The sequence below is a fragment of the Gouania willdenowi genome, chromosome 7 (genome assembly GCF_900634775.1).
Source record: "Gouania willdenowi chromosome 7, fGouWil2.1, whole genome shotgun sequence".
In the NCBI taxonomy this organism is placed as follows: Eukaryota; Metazoa; Chordata; class Actinopteri; order Blenniiformes; family Gobiesocidae; genus Gouania; species Gouania willdenowi.
Window position 1 is genome coordinate 1,314,502 of NC_041050.1, and position 17,746 is coordinate 1,332,247.

General features: G+C 39.4%; 2 protein-coding genes across 4 annotated transcripts in view; both read right to left on the reverse strand.

Moving 5' to 3' along the window:
* The window catches only part of ptpn1 (protein tyrosine phosphatase non-receptor type 1), an 11,664-nt gene extending 32 nt beyond the window's left edge, over positions 1 to 11,632 (reverse strand). The window contains exons 1-10 of one of the 2 annotated variants that reach the window (XM_028453325.1): positions 11,568 to 11,632; positions 11,180 to 11,447; positions 9,769 to 9,859; positions 7,918 to 8,018; positions 7,760 to 7,858; positions 6,720 to 6,857; positions 5,986 to 6,195; positions 4,383 to 4,544; positions 2,905 to 3,062; positions 1 to 1,291 (exon numbers count right to left, since the gene is read on the reverse strand). The exon at positions 1 to 1,291 is cut by the window's left edge and continues 32 nt beyond it. In XM_028453325.1, coding sequence (XP_028309126.1) covers positions 1,051 to 1,291; positions 2,905 to 3,062; positions 4,383 to 4,544; positions 5,986 to 6,195; positions 6,720 to 6,857; positions 7,760 to 7,858; positions 7,918 to 8,018; positions 9,769 to 9,859; positions 11,180 to 11,236 — 1,257 coding nt within the window. In that variant the 5' untranslated portion in view covers positions 11,237 to 11,447; positions 11,568 to 11,632 and the 3' untranslated portion in view covers positions 1 to 1,050. Of the gene's footprint in view, positions 1,292 to 2,904; positions 3,063 to 4,382; positions 4,545 to 5,985; positions 6,196 to 6,719; positions 6,858 to 7,759; positions 7,859 to 7,917; positions 8,019 to 9,768; positions 9,860 to 11,179; positions 11,448 to 11,540 lie in introns of both variants that reach the window. The other variant, XM_028453324.1, reaches the window with a different exon arrangement.
* A 2,297-nt stretch (positions 11,633 to 13,929) lies between these two features.
* On the reverse strand, positions 13,930 to 17,415 carry LOC114467196 (piggyBac transposable element-derived protein 4-like). 2 transcript variants are annotated; one of them, XM_028453317.1, is made up of 4 exons: positions 17,215 to 17,415; positions 16,560 to 16,628; positions 16,411 to 16,476; positions 13,930 to 15,854 (listed from the first exon to the last, which is right to left on the reverse strand). In XM_028453317.1, the coding sequence occupies exons 1-4, from the start codon at positions 17,367 to 17,369 to the stop codon at positions 14,270 to 14,272; spliced, it is 1,875 nt and encodes a 624-aa protein (XP_028309118.1). In that variant the 5' UTR covers positions 17,370 to 17,415; the 3' UTR covers positions 13,930 to 14,269. The 2 variants fall into 2 exon arrangements, with proteins under 2 accessions (XP_028309118.1, XP_028309119.1); XM_028453318.1 differs by lacking the exon at positions 16,411 to 16,476.
* Positions 17,416 to 17,746: the final 331 nt, after the last annotated feature.

Here is a 17,746-nt window from a genome sequence, read left to right on the forward strand (position 1 = left end):
ATGAAAACAATAAAATGTAAATAAAAAAATACATGTTTATATCGTAGCGTGATTATAGAAAAGAGGAAAACGCAGCACGACGAGAACCTGACAATTACACACGGTGACGTTTTTGGTCCTTCAGGGACTTTCATACATTCTGAAGGACGGCTGCACACGTCACAGCAGCTGAAAACACGACACACACACACACACTGTGGCTCGACTCTGATCCATCTCCATCTCATCTCCACGCTGGTGTTTTTGGTTTTTCATTCAATCCGAGCGTTGCTGGTTCAACTCCGACACATTCAGGGGCCACAGTGTGAACACTTCCTATTGCTATGGAAATAAAGCTGGAGTTCCTCAGGAAGGGAACGCTGCAGGAAGGCCTCTGATTGGTCAGTTTGCTCTCAGGGCGATCCAGGAGTCAAACGACACACACACACAGTTACACGTGTGTGTGTGTGTGCTCGCACTGAGGTCAAATATAAACTATAGATCACATCACAAACATCTGTAAATCAACTGTCTTTCCTGCTTAATTTTGACACGTGATGTAAAAATCACACCCGGACCGGATTGGATGCAAAGGAGGACCAAATTTGGCCCACGGACCTCGACATGGACACTTAGATTACATCGTTTCTTCAGATTTTCTTATTTCAATTCCAGAATTTGAAAAACAAAAAAGTCCTGTATCATAGAATCGTGGGTAGCAGTGGTCCCCAAGCAGCGGGCCGTGGACCGGTACCGCTCCATGAGCCCTTTGGTGCCGGGCCGCAAAAAAAAAAAAAAAAAACCTTTTAAAAACAATCATTTTTATTTTCATGTACGATCCAGTAATTTTATTTATAAAAATGGTCACTCCCACATTAGCGCTCACATCGATTAGACTCAGTGCATGGCCACGCCCCCTACACCATGACGCTGGAGAGAAAACAAACCAAGCGCTCGCTCTTCCTAACTCAAACCAAACGAAGCGCCTCCTGCGCTGAAGGCGGCCCTGAGTGTCCCTATGACAGCTAAAGCAACCAATGGCCCCGCCCACTCACAGCCAGCAAGCCGCCCTCAGTGGAAATAGGCCCGGTAACAGGCGTAGGCGCTAACGGCTAGCGCGGCGCACAGGCACACGTTGGTCAGGAGAGGAGACCACGCCCCCGACAGAGAAGAGCTTTCTATTGGCTGCTCCCGTCCTGCAGACTCCTCCTCCTCCTCTTTCTGCTGGTTCTGCTGTGTGGGGGCGGAGTCATGTAGGACGCCATCAATCACGCTCACATTCCTCCTCCTCACGTCAGACTGATGGGAGGAGCTATGTTTGAACAGAACAGGAAGTGAGCGTTAGAACCACACCCCACTGTGTGTGAGGTCACATGATAAGCTTTTAGAATAACGACCAATCAGAGCATTAACAGGAAACAAAGCAAAGGCTTAGAGACTTTTAGACGCGTCCCTGAATCAACTGAATGACTCGTTGATGACGACACAGTTTCTACCAGGTGTGTTGGATCAGCATCTGGAGTCCGTGCCGGACTTAGAGTGTTTTTGTTTTTGCTAATTTGTGTGTTTTTGGACTAATTTGTGTTTTTAATCAGTTTTTGGTTATTTCGTTTCAAAACCAAATTGAAAAACAGAAAAAACTTATTGTTTTTTTGTTTTATTAATTTAAAATTAGAAACAGGAAAATGGAAAAACCAAAAAAGCAGCGTTTTTCTGTTTTAAAATGAAATCTGGTTCTGTTTGTGATATTTGGTTATTTATGGGGAAACGAGGACGAGAGCTTCATGCTTTAATCCCACCACACAGAACGACCCACAGATGGGTTTGATAAAATGATCTTGTATCATATGTTGTAATATGTGAGTTGATGACGCTTCGTTAAAGAGTTATTGATGCTGGAAGTCTGAATCTGTGAATATCTGCTAACTTTACCGAACAGTGTTACGGTCCAAATAGTATCCAGATAAACTGCTGACTAGGCGAACTTCTGCTCCCAGTCCAGACATAAAAAGAAGCAACGCATAAATCACATTAGTGGTGAATTGAAACGTTATTAATACATTAATAAATCTAAACCAAAAAAATGGATGTTACGTAAAACATGCACATACGTATGTGGATCCAGAGGTGGTGTAATGAATCTACTGGTGCTCCTCGTTTCTTATGCTCAACTTCCGTGTGTGTTGACAGCGTCTGTTAGCGGTATTTATAAAATAAACATTTTACTGCCCTCAAAACAGCTGTAATTGTTTTTGCAAAAGTGTCAAATGGTAGAAGTTCTAACATCTATTGTTCCTCACAGTCCATAGTCAGTCACCTGTTTATCTGGATACTATTTGGACCATAACACCATAAAACAAAACTACAGTGTGAGCAGCTTTTTACTAAAACATCCACAGACTGAATGAAAACATGAAAACATGAACTGCTGAAATAAAACCTAAACAGTCCTATTGTGTGAGGAGACCTGGTCCTGGACCTGGAGAGGGAAACCAGGTGTAGTGGACTTCAGTTCCTGCTCTAATTACCCTGTAAATATAAAAAAATCTCACAAAGAAAACAAGTTTAAAAACACAAAAACGCTGCTTTTCTGTATTTCTGATTTGGTTTTAAATCAGAAAAACAATATAACCACGTTGTTTATTTGTTTTTATGATTTGGTTTTAAAACCAAAGAACGAAGGGTACATGGATTCTTTTTGTTGTCGTTTTGTGCGTTTTTGGATAAATTTGTGTGTTTTTTGTGTGTTTGTGGACTAGTTTGTGAGTTTTTGGACAAATTTTGTGTAATTTGGAGTTATTTATTGTCAATTTGTGTATTTTCTTCCTTTATTATTCACGTTAGAAATTGAAATCAGTGCGTCTAAAATTAAATCGTTTTTTGTGTGAGTCTCTCCCAGCCACAAAGTGGGCGTGGCCTGTTTACCCCAAACTGCAGACGTCCACCCGTCCAATCAGCTCGTGGTGTTCAGGGAAGAAAGACGGTTGTGTGTTTCCGTTGTGAGAGTCTCTGGAAGGAGGAAGAGGAGGAGGAGTGAACTCTGGAGGGTCGTCCTCCTCGTTAGAGAGCTCCTTCCACGACTCCTGCACACAGAGAGAATCCACCAATCAGACGCAAGTGTGGAAAACACGTGAGATTTGACACGTCCGTCTAAGACCAGCTGTTTTATATGGAAATATATCAAGGAAATGTGTGATGTCATCATAAAACATGGAAGTGAAGTCATAAAGTTATTTCCCTCTGCTTTCCAACGTTTACTGGAAAAAGAACTGAGATGTGTGGATGATTTTCTCCTAAAAACATGAATGTGAGATGTGAGGGTATATTCAGTGTCATAAATAAATCTCCTCTTTTCCAGATATTGTCATTGATCTGGATCAATCATCCTGATCATTTACAGAAATCCATCTGCGCTGTTGTTGTTCAATCCAAACAGGAAGTGAAACAGAACTCGTGACGACTCCATGTGATGCACAAAGTCACCAGCAGGGGGAGTTGTAGGACCTTTATTGATTTTTCAAACTGATCCAGAATCAGTATATTGATCAGGATCATCCTCAAAATCTAATCACTTGTTCCTGATCTCATTTAGGATATTGACTGAAACTTTCATCAAAACCTGTCAATCAGTTTTTGAGTTAGATTGATCACAGACATAAATACATACATAAAAAACTCAATAATAATAATAACCTCTGTGGTGGAGGTAATAAATAACTAGAATATTTGCATTTCCTGAAGAAAATGAAAGTGAGGATGCAGGTGCAGCATTATCATTAGCTTAACCTAACATTACCCTAGCATCATCTTAGCTAGCATTAACCTAACATTAGCATTTGCCAAGCATTAACCTAACAATAGCATTAACTAAACATTGACCTAGAATTAACCCAGCAATAACTTAGCCTCATGCATCCTAATACTAATCCATACTAATTAGAATATTGTAATTTTAGTTTCAGGAAGTTAATTACGTAATTCCAGCAGCTCTTTTAAATTACAGTGTGAAAGCTAACCAAGCTAACATGCTAACCAAACGAACAGGCTAACCAAGCTAACAGGCCAACATGCTAACCAAGCTAACAGACCCACATGTTAACTAAGCTAACAGGCTAACCAAGCTAACAGGCCAACATGCTAACCAAGCTAACAGGCTAACCAAGTTAACAGCCAACATGCCAACCAAGCTAACAGGCCAACATGTTAACCAAGCTAACAGGCTAACCAAGCTAACAGGCTAACCAAGCTAACAGGCTAACCAAGCTAACAGGCCAACAGGCTAACCAAGCCAACAGGCCAACATGCTAACCAAGCTAACCAAGCCAACATGCTAACCAAGCTAACAGGCTAACCAAGTTAACATGCTAACCAAGCTAACATGCTAACCAAGCTAACATGCAAACCTGCAATGCAGTGTCTCCTTTGATGTATTTAGCTCCCTCTATGACGGCGAGGTAGGAGAACCGTAGCTGGTCGGCGGTCTGGATCAGACCCATTCTATAACGACGCATCTCCAGCAGAACGTCACGAATCTGCACCGAGGACGAGTCCTTACGACGAGACATCTGAGTAAAGAGAGCAAAAAAAAAAAAAATATGTATATATATATATATATATATATATAAGTATACACATGACATCAGAACGGCTTTGGACCAATGAACAGACACTCACATACGGCGCAGTAAAATACAGGATGTAGAAAAAATAAGGAAATAAAATGAAACTAATAAAAAAAATATTTCACATTAATATTAGGAATTGGCTGTTGACCCCATTATTCGAGTAACATTCCGTTACTTGTGAAACTGTGCAAGCGCTGCTTTTGGCTCCAAAAGTTGAAGTCATACAGCGTTACATGTGTGCCCCAGCTTTAGGTTTTCACCTCACTGGATTTACTAGGTAGGAAAATAATTCTAAGCATGACTTCTCCAGCCAGGGCTTCAGCGTTAGTACACACTGAGCCAGATTTCAGCAAAAACAACTGTTTTACGGCAACTACAGCAACTCTCAAGGAACATATTATTACACCCAAAGCAAAAACACAACTACACCTGCGACATGTCAGCGAAGAAAAGTGATGTCTGGAAGTTCTTCCACAAAAACGAAGTTAAAGTGCAGTGCAAGATATGTGGCGTTAAACTTCATATCATAGACATATTAGTTCGATGCTTAACCACATGCGCGAGGAGAAAACAGGCAGTCTCACATGACCTCATTTGCTAGCCCTGTTAGCACACATTGTTGTGATGAAACCAGAGCGGAGAAGATTAGCATGCTAATAACCAAGATGGTAACATTGAGTTTTGTGGAAGGAGAAGGATTCAGAGCGCTGATGGAGTACGTCACGGAGAACAACAGCTACGAGCGTGGAAAAGATGACAACGTGTTGACAAAATGGCTGTTACTACAGACTCGTGGACCGCTCTCACCACTGAGTCGTATCGTATGTCACCATAACATGTCATTTTATTCAGAACTGGGATTTGAAGACCACAGTCCTACAGACAGACAGCACTGATGTGTTTTCCAAGGGAAACTGCAGCTTTAAAAGCAGTATTTTAGTTGATTATCCTGCTATATTTATTTTAACGATGAATGTGTGATTTAGGATGTTATTTCAGAGTGTTAAGCAACAGAACAAAGTTCATATACGTTGCTGCGGTGATATGACAGGAATGTTAAACAAAGCGTAAATTGAAACAGCTGTTGCGTTTGTTCAATAAATGCATTAGAAATTGAAATCTATGTTGTTGACAATTTATTTATATTTATGTTTAAAATTGGAAGTATGTCATTTTACAGGAACAAAGTTTACAATTCCGGTCGGTGAGCTCAGTGTATGGCAGATTCCTTGTTTCGTTTACGGTTAAATAAATAAATACATCTGAGAGTAGTACGAGTGCAGAAATTACTGTAAATTCCCATCCCTAATTAATATGAAATTAAATTAAATAAAAAAGCTAAAAAAGGAAATAAAGAGAAAGAAGAAAGCTGATAACATACCAACAGCAGGCAGGTGTCCACCAGACAGAAGGTTCCAGAACGTCCGATACCAGCGCTGCAGTGAACCACCACTGGACCCTGGTCAGAGTTCAGACATCCTGACTCACGCACCTTAAACAGGAAGTTTAGGAACGAGGCTGGAGACTCTGGAACCCCAAAGTCAGGCCAGGTGGTGTAGTGGAAATGTAGAACCTCTCTAGTCTCACCAGTCTGTGGAGAAGCACACAAATATATAAACACACATAGAACGTGTTCTAGATCCATCTTTAGGATCTCAGTGTTTCTCTTTCTAAAGCAGTGGGTTTTTAACCATATATATATACACATATATATATATATATACATACTGTACACATTGCTCATTTTATCACCTCTAGCTCAGGCATTGGCAACGTGAGGCCCACAGTCTAATTTGGTGTGACCCCCAAAGTCAACAAACAAAATGATTAAAAGAAACAAACATAAAAGAAAAAAAAAAACAGAAATTTTCAAAGACAACAAAAATACACAAAAAGAATACAAAAGAATTAAAACAGAAACATACATAATGACCCTAAACTACTAAAAATACACAAAAATAACAGAGTAATGTTTAAATTGACAACAAAAACACACAAAATTATTTAAAGAGACATAGAAAATTAAGGGGAAAAAAACCCCAAAAAGACAACAAAAAAACACAAAAATATATCAAATGTGAACAGAAATACACAAAATTAATAAATAAAACTCACTGCCATGTTTTCCAGCTCCAGCTGACGAACGGTGTAGTAAGATTTAACATCTTCTGAAACCAGCGTGAGTTTAAAGTTTGTGTCTTCAAACATCATGTCTCCGTCCTCTCCACAGGGCCAGTACTGAGCACATTTAATCTGGAAACAGGAAAGAACGTCTGCTCAGTGCGTTCAGCTTCACACTATCAATAATATGGGCTTTTTTTTCTAATGATTGGGAGGAACAGGCATAAACTATCCATAAATACATGTATATATAAATATGTAAATGATCTGTTGTTACAAACATGATCAAGCAGAAAAGGTTCTCCTTAATTTATATACTTCTAGAATGTATTTCTTAGTGTTTATTGTAGAATGCACTTTTTTATTATTGCTTTAAGCTGCTTTTGCTCAGGGACCAACGATGTCATGATTTATTTTGACTTGTTTAGATGGTTTTTGTTTTCATTTTGTGTTTTTTATTTTTTTGTCATTTTGTGTATTTTTTTGAATTTTTTGTGTACTTTGCTGTTGATTTGTGTGTTTTGGGAGTTATTTTGTGTATTATGTCAGGCTTTATATTCCTTTCAAATTCTTGAAATACAATTTTTGGAGATTTATTTTGAGGGCTGCACAAAATTACACCAAGGACCACATGTGGCCCCCGGGCCACCAGTTGCCTATGCTGCACTAAATGGTTGAATTTAATTTAACAATCGTACAGTGACAAAAATTAAAATATTGATATATATATATATCGTATATGGTGATTTAGCCTAAAAATAACAAGATATTGGTTTTAATCCATATTGTGCAGGCCTAATATATTATAGATATTATAATATTTTCTTACACCCATAGTGCTTATATACAGTACATGTATGCAGTGATGTTTCTATTGGTGGAAGTTCATAGTTACAGTAAAACTGTTTCCATTGATATCCAATGACAGGATGTGTAATCTATCACAGATACACTGTGTCTAATAATGTGGTCTCACATCTACAAACACTCATAAATACATATTTATCACATCTATTATAATGTGTTGAACCTACAGATCCTTTCTCGATGACTCTGTTCAGCATCACCACTCCACGGGTCCTCTGCTCCCAAACCATCTCCCAGAAGTGTCCACATGTGTTGGGGAGGGGTCCCTGAGGAGGAGATACAGCCTTTAGTCTGAGGAAAACATCTGGATCATGTCTGTCCTCACCTGAGTCAGGATGTAGCTCCTCTGAGCCTCCTCAGCTTTAATCAGGCTAGCGTTGATGTAGTCATTGTCCCCCAGCTGTAGACAGATCCTACTGTGATCAACTGAGGAGAAACAGAAACGATCCACTCACATCAGAGTCATCAGAGTCATCAGAATTATTAGAATCATCAGAATTATTAGAATCATCAGAATTATTAGAATCATCAGAATTATTAGAATCATCAGAATCATCAGAATTATTAGAATCATCAGAATTATTAGAATCATCAGAATTATTAGAATCATCAGAATCATCAGAATCATCAGAATTATTAGAATTATCAGAGTCATCAGAATTATCAGAGTCATCAGAATTATTAGAATCATCAGAATCATCAGAATTATTAGAATCATCAGAATTATCAGAATCATCAGAATTATTAGAATCATCAGAATTATTAGAATCATCAGAATTATCAGAATCATCAGAATTATCAGAATTATTAGAATCATCAGAATCATCAGAATTATTAGAATCATCAGAATTATTAGAATCATCAGAATTATCAGAATCATCAGAATTATCAGAATTATTAGAATCATCAGAATCATCAGAATTATTAGAATCATCAGAATTATTAGAATCATCAGAATTATTAGGATCCTGAACCCAAACTGATCTCACTCAAAGAAAAACAAACCAAGAGGAAATGCAGAGGCCACGCAAAACACTTTTTTTTACACTTTTTTTGTAAAAGTGCAGCATTCTAAACAGTACATGTTAAATTCATGTTCCTGACTACGGCTGGACGATATATCGAGATCCAAGATTGTTCGATTTTTCTATTTTGGCTATATAGAAAATTACAATATTACCAATATATATATACATTTTATAGATTATTTTGGATTAAAATACTTGTTTTAAGAGTCGCTGCTTTCACTACTTCTCAGAACATGAAAAGCTCAGTTAGATGATCACCAGGGGTTCTCAACCTCGGGGTCAGGACCCCATTTGAGGTCATGACACAATTGGAGGGGTTCAATGAAACAATTTTTGCTTAGTTTTACCTTTTTTCTGCAACTACACCAAACTCACCATATTTTAACCTATTTCCATCACTGTTTCTTGCCATATTTTTGCTCCTTTTAATGTATTTTTGCTACATTTCTCCCATTTCTGACACTTCTACATCACATTTCAATGACTTTTTTCCACTTTCCAGACATGTTCAGCACTTATAAACCCTTTCCACCACTTTTACACCTAACGTCACATATGTTGAACCATTATTGTCATTCTTAACCTTTTTTAACCATATTTTATGTTGAATTTGGCCAATTTACCACATTCATCATTTGTCATGACCATTATTTGCCAGTTTAAATGAATTGTTCCAATATTGACACTTTAAAACCTTTTTATAATTCACGATCTATAAACAAACAGAATTATACATTTATGTCTTGGTTTTAGGACAAAGAAGCATTTATCCATGAACAGCATGTCGACTTTTATTGTACTCTACTTTGACAAAACGTATACAGAAAAAACCCTAACATTTTCTAATAAAATAACAGCAATTTCAATAATATCATGCCTAAGGTTTATTTACACGTGTCCAATAAAATTGACAGAGTACAAAAAATTTATTTTCCAACACAATCTTATTATTATTAAATCTCACTCCCACTATAACCTTCAGTAAATCCGTAGTGATGAACTTACTGTGATCTTTAAGCGTTTGTGAACACGAGCATGTAACGTAATGCTGCTGTGAATCTGTGTGTGTGTGTGAACTAGACACACACACACCTGATGTTTGGAGGTGACCTAAAGTCTAGCACCAACACTCTGTGGCTGTTACTCACATGGGCTGACGTCTCTGTATCTGTTCCTCGTTTTGTTTTCAGGTAGTTTGGCCACTTTACAGGGAAGTTCACACGACTGCTGTCGGATGTCCTGTAATATATGATAAAATATAATAAAAGAAATACAGCAAATTAAATCTACTACATTTATCAACTAGGGTTAGGATCTTCATACACACACACACACACAAAACTTGATTGACAACATTCATTTGTTTTGAGTTTTCAGGTTAAAAATGTGAGAAAAAAAAACTATTCTCAGCCAAAAAGTCATAATGCAGCTACTTGAGTGATGAACGTCACGTTATGACACTATATTATATTATATTATGTGATCCAACTGCATCATTACTTTCATCACAGAAATCAGGTTAAAGTAATTTAATCAAACCATGTCTTGTGACCATGCGATATATCGCAATATTCCACTGAGCAATTATCGTATTGATCGAAAAAAAGTCCAAATCGATTTTTTAAATCATGTTTTTTGAACAACAACAAAAAAAAAAACATTTAATGTTGCTAACATTAGCATAGCACGTTAACTCCCATTCACTAGGTGTCAGTGAACGCACCATCAGACCTTGTTAAACTACCCGACTCCTCAAAGAGTTTTGCCTCATACATCCTGGTTTAGCTTTTAGCTTCCTCTGATAACTTGTGAGATTGTTCTCCCTGATTTGTTAAGATTTTTGGAAATCTATAAAATTCCAAATGTGTCTCACTGTTTGACCGATTAGTACAGCCAAAAACACGGCAATAGTTCACCATTTTGTCTCGAAATTCGGGATTTTCTTGTCTGCGTGCTGTTTGTAGACCTGCTGCTTTATCTCCAAAATGGCGACTTCCGGGTTAATGACGCGCCGTGAAAACCTTCTATATCGTATTGTTTAGTATCGGGATATACTGTATGGTGACATGCAAATCGTTAATCGTTTCGTTAGATTCATGCCAATGTACACCCCTAATAATTATAGTTTTTCATAATGTGATGCTGAATTTACTTAACAGACTTGTACTTTTAAAGGTGAAATTTGTAATTACTGATATCACGATTATATCTTATTGTTTAGTATCGGGATATTTGATCATGACATGCAAATCGTCAATCGTATCGTCAGATTAACCTCCCTAATGAATAGTATCGATCATCATGAATCGACCAAGAAGTCGTTTAATCAAACCGTGATTCCAGAGACGATATAAAAACTCTATATGTGTAATAGATGATTATTAATCAGCCACACAGGCTGTGATTCATTGATGATTAATAAGTAATTAAAGAATTAGTGATGAATGTGTTAATAAAACCATGATGTACACCGGGGAAGTCCCAGTTTCCTCCCGGCCTAAAAGCGACAGAACCCCGCTACATTCACACTGAATCCCCGTCAATAGTTGATAATCCGACCTGATACACGGAGTTCCAGCTCCCGTTCTCATCGATGTCCTGGAACTCTTCCTCCATGGCCGACAGTCCAGCTGCGGCTCCCCCGCTTCCCTCTCCTCTCAGCGGCACACAGCAGCTCGCTGCCCGGGGCTAGAGGCACTGGTTCCCGCAGCAGCTGCCGCGGCTCCTCGGTGTGTCTCAGCCCGACCGGAGCGATCCCCGCCTCGGCCTGTGTTAGCGGAAACAGCCGCTAGCTCCTCCTACACGGAGCCCGACCGTTACCAGCAGGCTGGAAGCAAGCAGAATGTGTTTTAAAAAAGATTAAAAAACTCTCCGAAGAAGCTGTGACAGCGACGCGCCTTTAAAACACGACATTATTCACCATTTTAGCTTCAAACGAGCACTTTACCTTCACCACGGGCTGGAAGCGGGCACGCGCGGAAGGCATCTTGTCCCGAGCACGTGAACGCGCCAGGTGTCATTAAAAAAACGAGCGCGCATTTCGGGAGCGCGCATAATCAAAGAAAAGCAAAAAAATGTTTAAATTTTAATTAAAGGCAAGGATTTTAAACTTATGTTAGGTAATTTAGACCTCTTTGATATTATGTCATTGTTATGACTTAGTTAATACCTCATAATTATGCACATTTGGTCCACTTTAAGACATAAACCAGTGGTTCTCAACCTTGAACTCAGGACCCCATTTGAGGTCACGAGACACTGGGAGGGGCTAGTCAGATGCCTTCAAGAAACTTTTCTGAACATTTTCAGCCCATTTTTGCTTATTTTTACTGTTTTTCTACAACGACACCAAACTCACCATATTTGAACCTATTTTCATCACTTTTTCCTGCTATATTTTACTCCTTTAATTGTATTTTTGCTACATTTCTCCCATTTCTGACACTTCTACATCACATTTCAATGACTTTTCTGCCCATTTTGCCAACTTTCCAGACATTTCAGAATTTATAAACCCTTTCCACCACTTTTCCACCTAATGTCACATATGTTGACCTATTATTGTCAATTTTAACCTCTTTAAACCATATTTCATAATTATTTTTTGCCAATTTAACCACATTCACCATTTGTCATGCCTGTTATTTGCCGGTTTAAACTAATTGTTCCAATATTGACACTTTGAACCCTTTTTCTGTTTGTTTTTGGCCACTCTGATTTGCAACTTTTAATCAATTTCTATGGTTTTAAAATCCCATTTCATCACATTTTGGTCACTTTGAACCATTTTATTAGTGATTAAAACCAGGATTTCCATTTTTGAGATGACTATAATAATAATAAATGTTCCTAGATAACAGTGGATATTATTCAGATGAATAAATAAATGTGGTTATCACAGATTCATAGAACAATAGACCATCATTTTACTGACTTTATGGATGGACCCCAAAAATCTCTCCCCTTTATTCCCCCTTATAGATGGTCCTGTCTCCACATGACTGTTCTTCAATGTTCATGTCTATGTTCAACCACCTTCAGCTACAGTGGGGGTCCCCGCTCTCTGGGACCTTTATTTTGAAGGTCGTAGGCTGAAAAGGGTAAAAACCACTGGTCTAATATATATGCATCAACTGCACTAAGTTTGGTGTTAATAACAATGAATAATAGGCCAAAGATACACATTTTTGAAAAAGAAAAAAAAAGATAACCCACATTTGTGGCACAACTGCGTAATGTCAATGAAATTGATTCCAATAATTCTTAGTCTTAGGTTTGACCACTAGATGAAGCATGTGGGTCAGAAATGTATATAAATCTATGAAGAAAACTTTCAGAATCAGAAATGTTTTTAATGGCCATGTACAGTTTTAAGGGCAGTACAAGGAATTTGTATAATAGGATAAATATAAATATATATATACAGTGCAGCAGATAATGTCATCATGGAGGTGGTGATCGGGTGGTGGGGGGGGGGGTTCAATGGGTGACTTGGGGTGTGTTCATGTGGATGGTGGCAGAGGGAAAGAAGCTGTTTTTGTGTCTGGAGGTTCTGGTCCTGATGGACCGAAACCTTCTTCCAGAAGGGAGAGATTGAAACAGTTTATGACCGGGGTGGGAGGGGTCGGCCACAATCTTTCCTGCACGCCTCAAAATCCTGGAGGCGTACAGGTCCTGGAGGGGTACAGGTCCTGGAGGGAGGGCAGATTGCAGCCGATGACCTTCTCTGCAGAGTGGATGATACGCTGCAGTCTGGCCTTGTCCTTGGCCGTAGCTGCAGCGTACCAGATGGTGATGGAGGAGCAGAGGATGGACTGGATGATGGAGCTGTAGAAGTTCACCATCATCTTTGTTGGCAGACTGAACTTCTTCAGCTGCCGCAGGAAGTACATCCTCTGCTGAGCTTTTTTGATAAGGGAGCTGATGTTCAGCTCCCACTTAAGGTCCTGGGTGATGAAGGTCCCCAGGAAGCAGAAGTACTCCACAGAGCTCACTGTAGAGTCTCCCAGGATGAGGGGGGTGAGGGGGGCTGGGTTCTTCCTGAAGTCTGCTATCATCTCCACTGTCTTTAAAGCGTTGAGCTCCAGGTTGTTCTGGCTGCACCAGGACACCAGCCGGTCTGTCTCCACCTGTAGTCAGACTCGTCTCCATCAGAGATGAGACGATGGTGGTCGTGTCGTCTGCAAACTTCAGGAGTTTGACCGACTGGTGAGAGGAGGTGCAGCTGTTGGTGTACAGGGAGAAGAGCAGAGGAGAAAGAACACAGCCCTGAGGAGATCCAGTGCTGATGGTCCTGGAGCAGAGATGGTTTTTCATAATGATAACAGTAAAAAAAAAATTAACGTAACTGTTTATTCCAAACACACACACACGCGCACACACCTTGTAAATGAGTTTTTGTAAATAAAAACTTGTCTAAATTCACTTATTTTTTCTCATCCGACCCAGTTTATTTGTAGAGCAAATTTTAACAACAAACCAGGTTTGACCAAAGTGCTGCACAAAAAAACCCCAATAAAACCCAGATAAACAACAATGTAAAATACCAGTATTTACAAGAACATTTCGAATAATAACAAGACGTTGACTCAGATGATATTATACAAAAAAGATGTCCAGAAGAAGATGGAAAAACCATCAATTTTCACATTAAAAGTGAAAATCGTGCCACTGCTGAAAACAGTTGCGTTTTGTGGTGAGACAAAGTGAAACCTGACACTTTCTGCAGTAAATGGGCGTCTTTACTCTCATAATACCAGCATCTGCACAGTTTTTGCAGTACCTCCTGGCCTTGGTGCCATTGTCTCCATAATAAAGGGGCATGCATGTAGAGGAAGGAGATGGACTTTCTGCAGTTTGTTGCTCATTTCCAAACCCTTGCAGACTTTTGCAGAGCTCCTCTCTGAACTGTTTCTGCGTTAGCTGCTTTACTTCTCCTCCATTCATCTCCACCAGCTGCTTATAGATGATGTGACTGTTCACAATGGCGATGTTCAAAAAGTGATAAAAGAACGTTTTGTACCACTTCATGGTTTTGTGCAGAACAGAGTAGTATCCAACCAGGGCGTCGGACGGGTCGGCTCCTCCCATGTGCTTGTTGTAGTCCAGGACCGGGTCTGGAGCAGGTATGTGGGTGGTGGTCCACTGGCCTTGGACTTTGGTTCTGCGTGGGACCGAGTGTCCGCTGTAGACGGTGTGCACAGAGGAGCATGTGACCACCTCACGCTGGTCCATCCATTTCACAAAGAGAAGGTTGTTTTTCCTCATCCAGCGCACGTCTCCTCGCTGTGCGTTCTTCGGGAGGTCGTTTTCTGTGGTTTTTGGGAAGCCTTTTAGGTGCTTCATTATTTTGCCACAACATCCGATGTGTTCCTTGGACAGCTCTGTGAATAAGGCAGGACTAGTGAAGAAGTTATCTAGATATAACGTGTAGCCTCTGCCCAGCTGTGAAAAAGACATCAGGTCCATGACAGAGGAGTAGCTCAGTCTATGTCCGGAGGGTAACCCTGTTTTTCTCCCAGAATAAACAGAGAAGTTCCAGGTGTATCCGGAGGCGGAGTCAACCAGGACGTACAGCTTATAGCCGAGCTTTGTGGGTTTGTGGCTCTGCTTCAGGCTGATCCGAGCTTTAGACGACACCGTGCGTTCCTCGATGCTGACGTTCTGGAACGGATGAAAGAACGCCTGACACGCCGTTACCATGTCAACGTAAAGCGGCTTTATTTTGAAAAGTCTGTCAAAGGCTGAGGTGTTTCTTCTACTCTCATTCTGTTCATCCTCGTTTGGGTCACTCAGATGCAGAGACCACAGGATGGCCTCAAAACGGGCCCTGGTCATAGTGTTCCCGGGAAAAGGAAAGCTGTATGGAAAGGCCCGCCTCCAATAGTCACTGCGCTCATAGCACGCAACCAGGCCCGTGTAGATTATTATAGATAAAAATGAATAAAAGTCCTGCACAGTCATGGTTTTCCACTTGTACTTGCTGCCAGCGTGGAGGCGCCTGGCAGCGTTTAGGTTTGTGTTTTTCACAATCGTGTTGACAACGTTGTTACTGAAAAACAGCTCAAACAACTGGAGGACAGTCCAGTCCCTGGAGGGGTCCAGGACTGGTCCTGGGGTCCTGGTTGGATGGAAAGGAGGAGGATGAGGGGGCGTGTCCTCTTCATCTCTGTTCCTCCAGCGATCTTCACCTCGGTTAGAGGCTGTTTTTCTGAGCCCAGGTGTGAGTGGAATGCTGCAAAACAAGGACCGACACACAAGGATTTATAAATCCATCCATTAACATTTACATAGTCATTGACAGGCTAATGATGGAACAATAGAGGTCTCCCTCTGTGATCTTTGTGACACCTCAATAGGCAACACCGCTTCACACACGCTATTCTACGACGGCGTGTTTAGGCCACAATTAAATACAATCTATGCAGGTGTAAGTCGTAATATTTTGAGAGTAAAGTTGGAATTTTAAGAGAATAAAGTCGTAATATTTCAAGAATAAAGTTGTAATTTTATTAGAATAAAGTCGTATCTTCTTATCTATTTCATGAGATTTAAGTTCAACAGGGAATTCTGAGCCCAGTACTTTTTAAAGATACTGCTTTATTCTCATAAAATTATGACTATTCTCAAAATATTACTAATTTTTATCTCAAAATATTACAACTTTAATCTATAAAAATTACGACTTCATTGGCGTAAAATTATGACTTAAATCTCGCAATGCTCAGATTTATTTTTAACGTACTATTCAGATGAATTACTTTCGTTTACTTTGTAATGCTAGTTTATACCGTTGTGTTTTGGAGCAGCGTGGTCTTTTTGGAGGCCACACCTCCTCATCATCATCAGCATCATCACTATCATAGCATTAAAAAAAGAAAAAAGTCAGTCTTTGGTAATTGAATGTATTGTTTTTATAACTTACGACCGTTATCATCACCTTGGTGGCTTGGATGGTCCAGGCTGGGGGGGCGGGGCCATGAGGAAAGACTCATCTTCATCTTCATCACTACGGGAACAGTAACTCAACTTAGTCCAGCATTCATATAATAATGAACCATATGTGACAATTACTGAAAGGCTAAATATCAATGGCGAGGTGTACAGCTGGAAATATCTATTTATTATTGATTACTCATACCAACAAAATCACATTTACTTTATGTCTAAAATGAATAGAAAATACAGGCTAATATTATCTAAATACGAGGGTTATGTGAAAAAAAAAAAAAAATCTGAGCACTACGAGATTAAAATCGTAATATTTTGAGAATATAGTCGTAATTTTATGAGACTAAATATTACTAAAATCACATAAAATTACAATTTTATTAAGATATGACTGTATTCTCATGAAATTACCACTTTATTCTCTAAATATTACGCCTTTAATCTCGTCGTGCCCAGATTTGCTGAATGTATTGTGGCCCTAATACACCGTCATATCGAAATGACTCTAATATGATAATTATCATCATTAGCTAACATAATTAATATGATCTAAATGATGATGTAAATCTTCGTCAACAACATCAATACCGTCCTGAAGATATCAATAAGTCTAATGTAATAACGCTATTATTATAAATAAATACCTGTGTTCATCATCATCTGACTCGATCTCCGTTTCTTCTGATAAACACAGGTCAGACTCTTCAGATGAAGAATCAATAACTATAATATTTGTGCTTTCATCAGTAAAGATCAGTTCTAAAGTCTGCTCAGTTGTTAGTTTTCTTCTTTTATCCATTTTTATCCGTTTGTGCTGCTCCGTGAATAAAAGCTACTTTTCTTTCTCGCAGTTACACATTATGTTAATGAGCAGTGCTTTGACCAATCAGAACGCTCGACACACAGCGCTGTAAAGCTCCGAGCCTGTAGAAACTGGTGGTATAAAACAGTGTGGGCGCGGGCTTCAGCCCTGGCCAATCAGAGCTGGATAAAGGCGGGACCTGCCGTTCTACGCATGCGCTCTGTGCGCTCAATGGACGGATTTGTTGGCTGGAAATGCCCGGATGTATGCCCAGGATACCGGTGTCAGACTGAAGATACGGCATGGATTCATCAAAATATGGAGTTTCATGCAAATTTAAGCAACTATTGATAAGAAAAAACAAACTTTTGTGT

Bases quoted from the DNA above. Each gene is read 5' to 3' on its own strand.
- LOC114467196 (XM_028453317.1), bottom strand. From the start codon at position 17,369: ATGGATAAAAGAAGAAAACTAACAACTGAGCAGACTTTAGAACTGATC. The intron at 16,477-16,559 runs GTGATGATAACG...ATGCTATGATAG, and splicing joins GGACCATCCAAGCCACCAAG to TGATGATGCTGATGATGATG. The intron at 15,855-16,410 runs GTATAAACTAGC...CTTGTTTTGCAG, and splicing joins CGCTGCTCCAAAACACAACG to CATTCCACTCACACCTGGGC.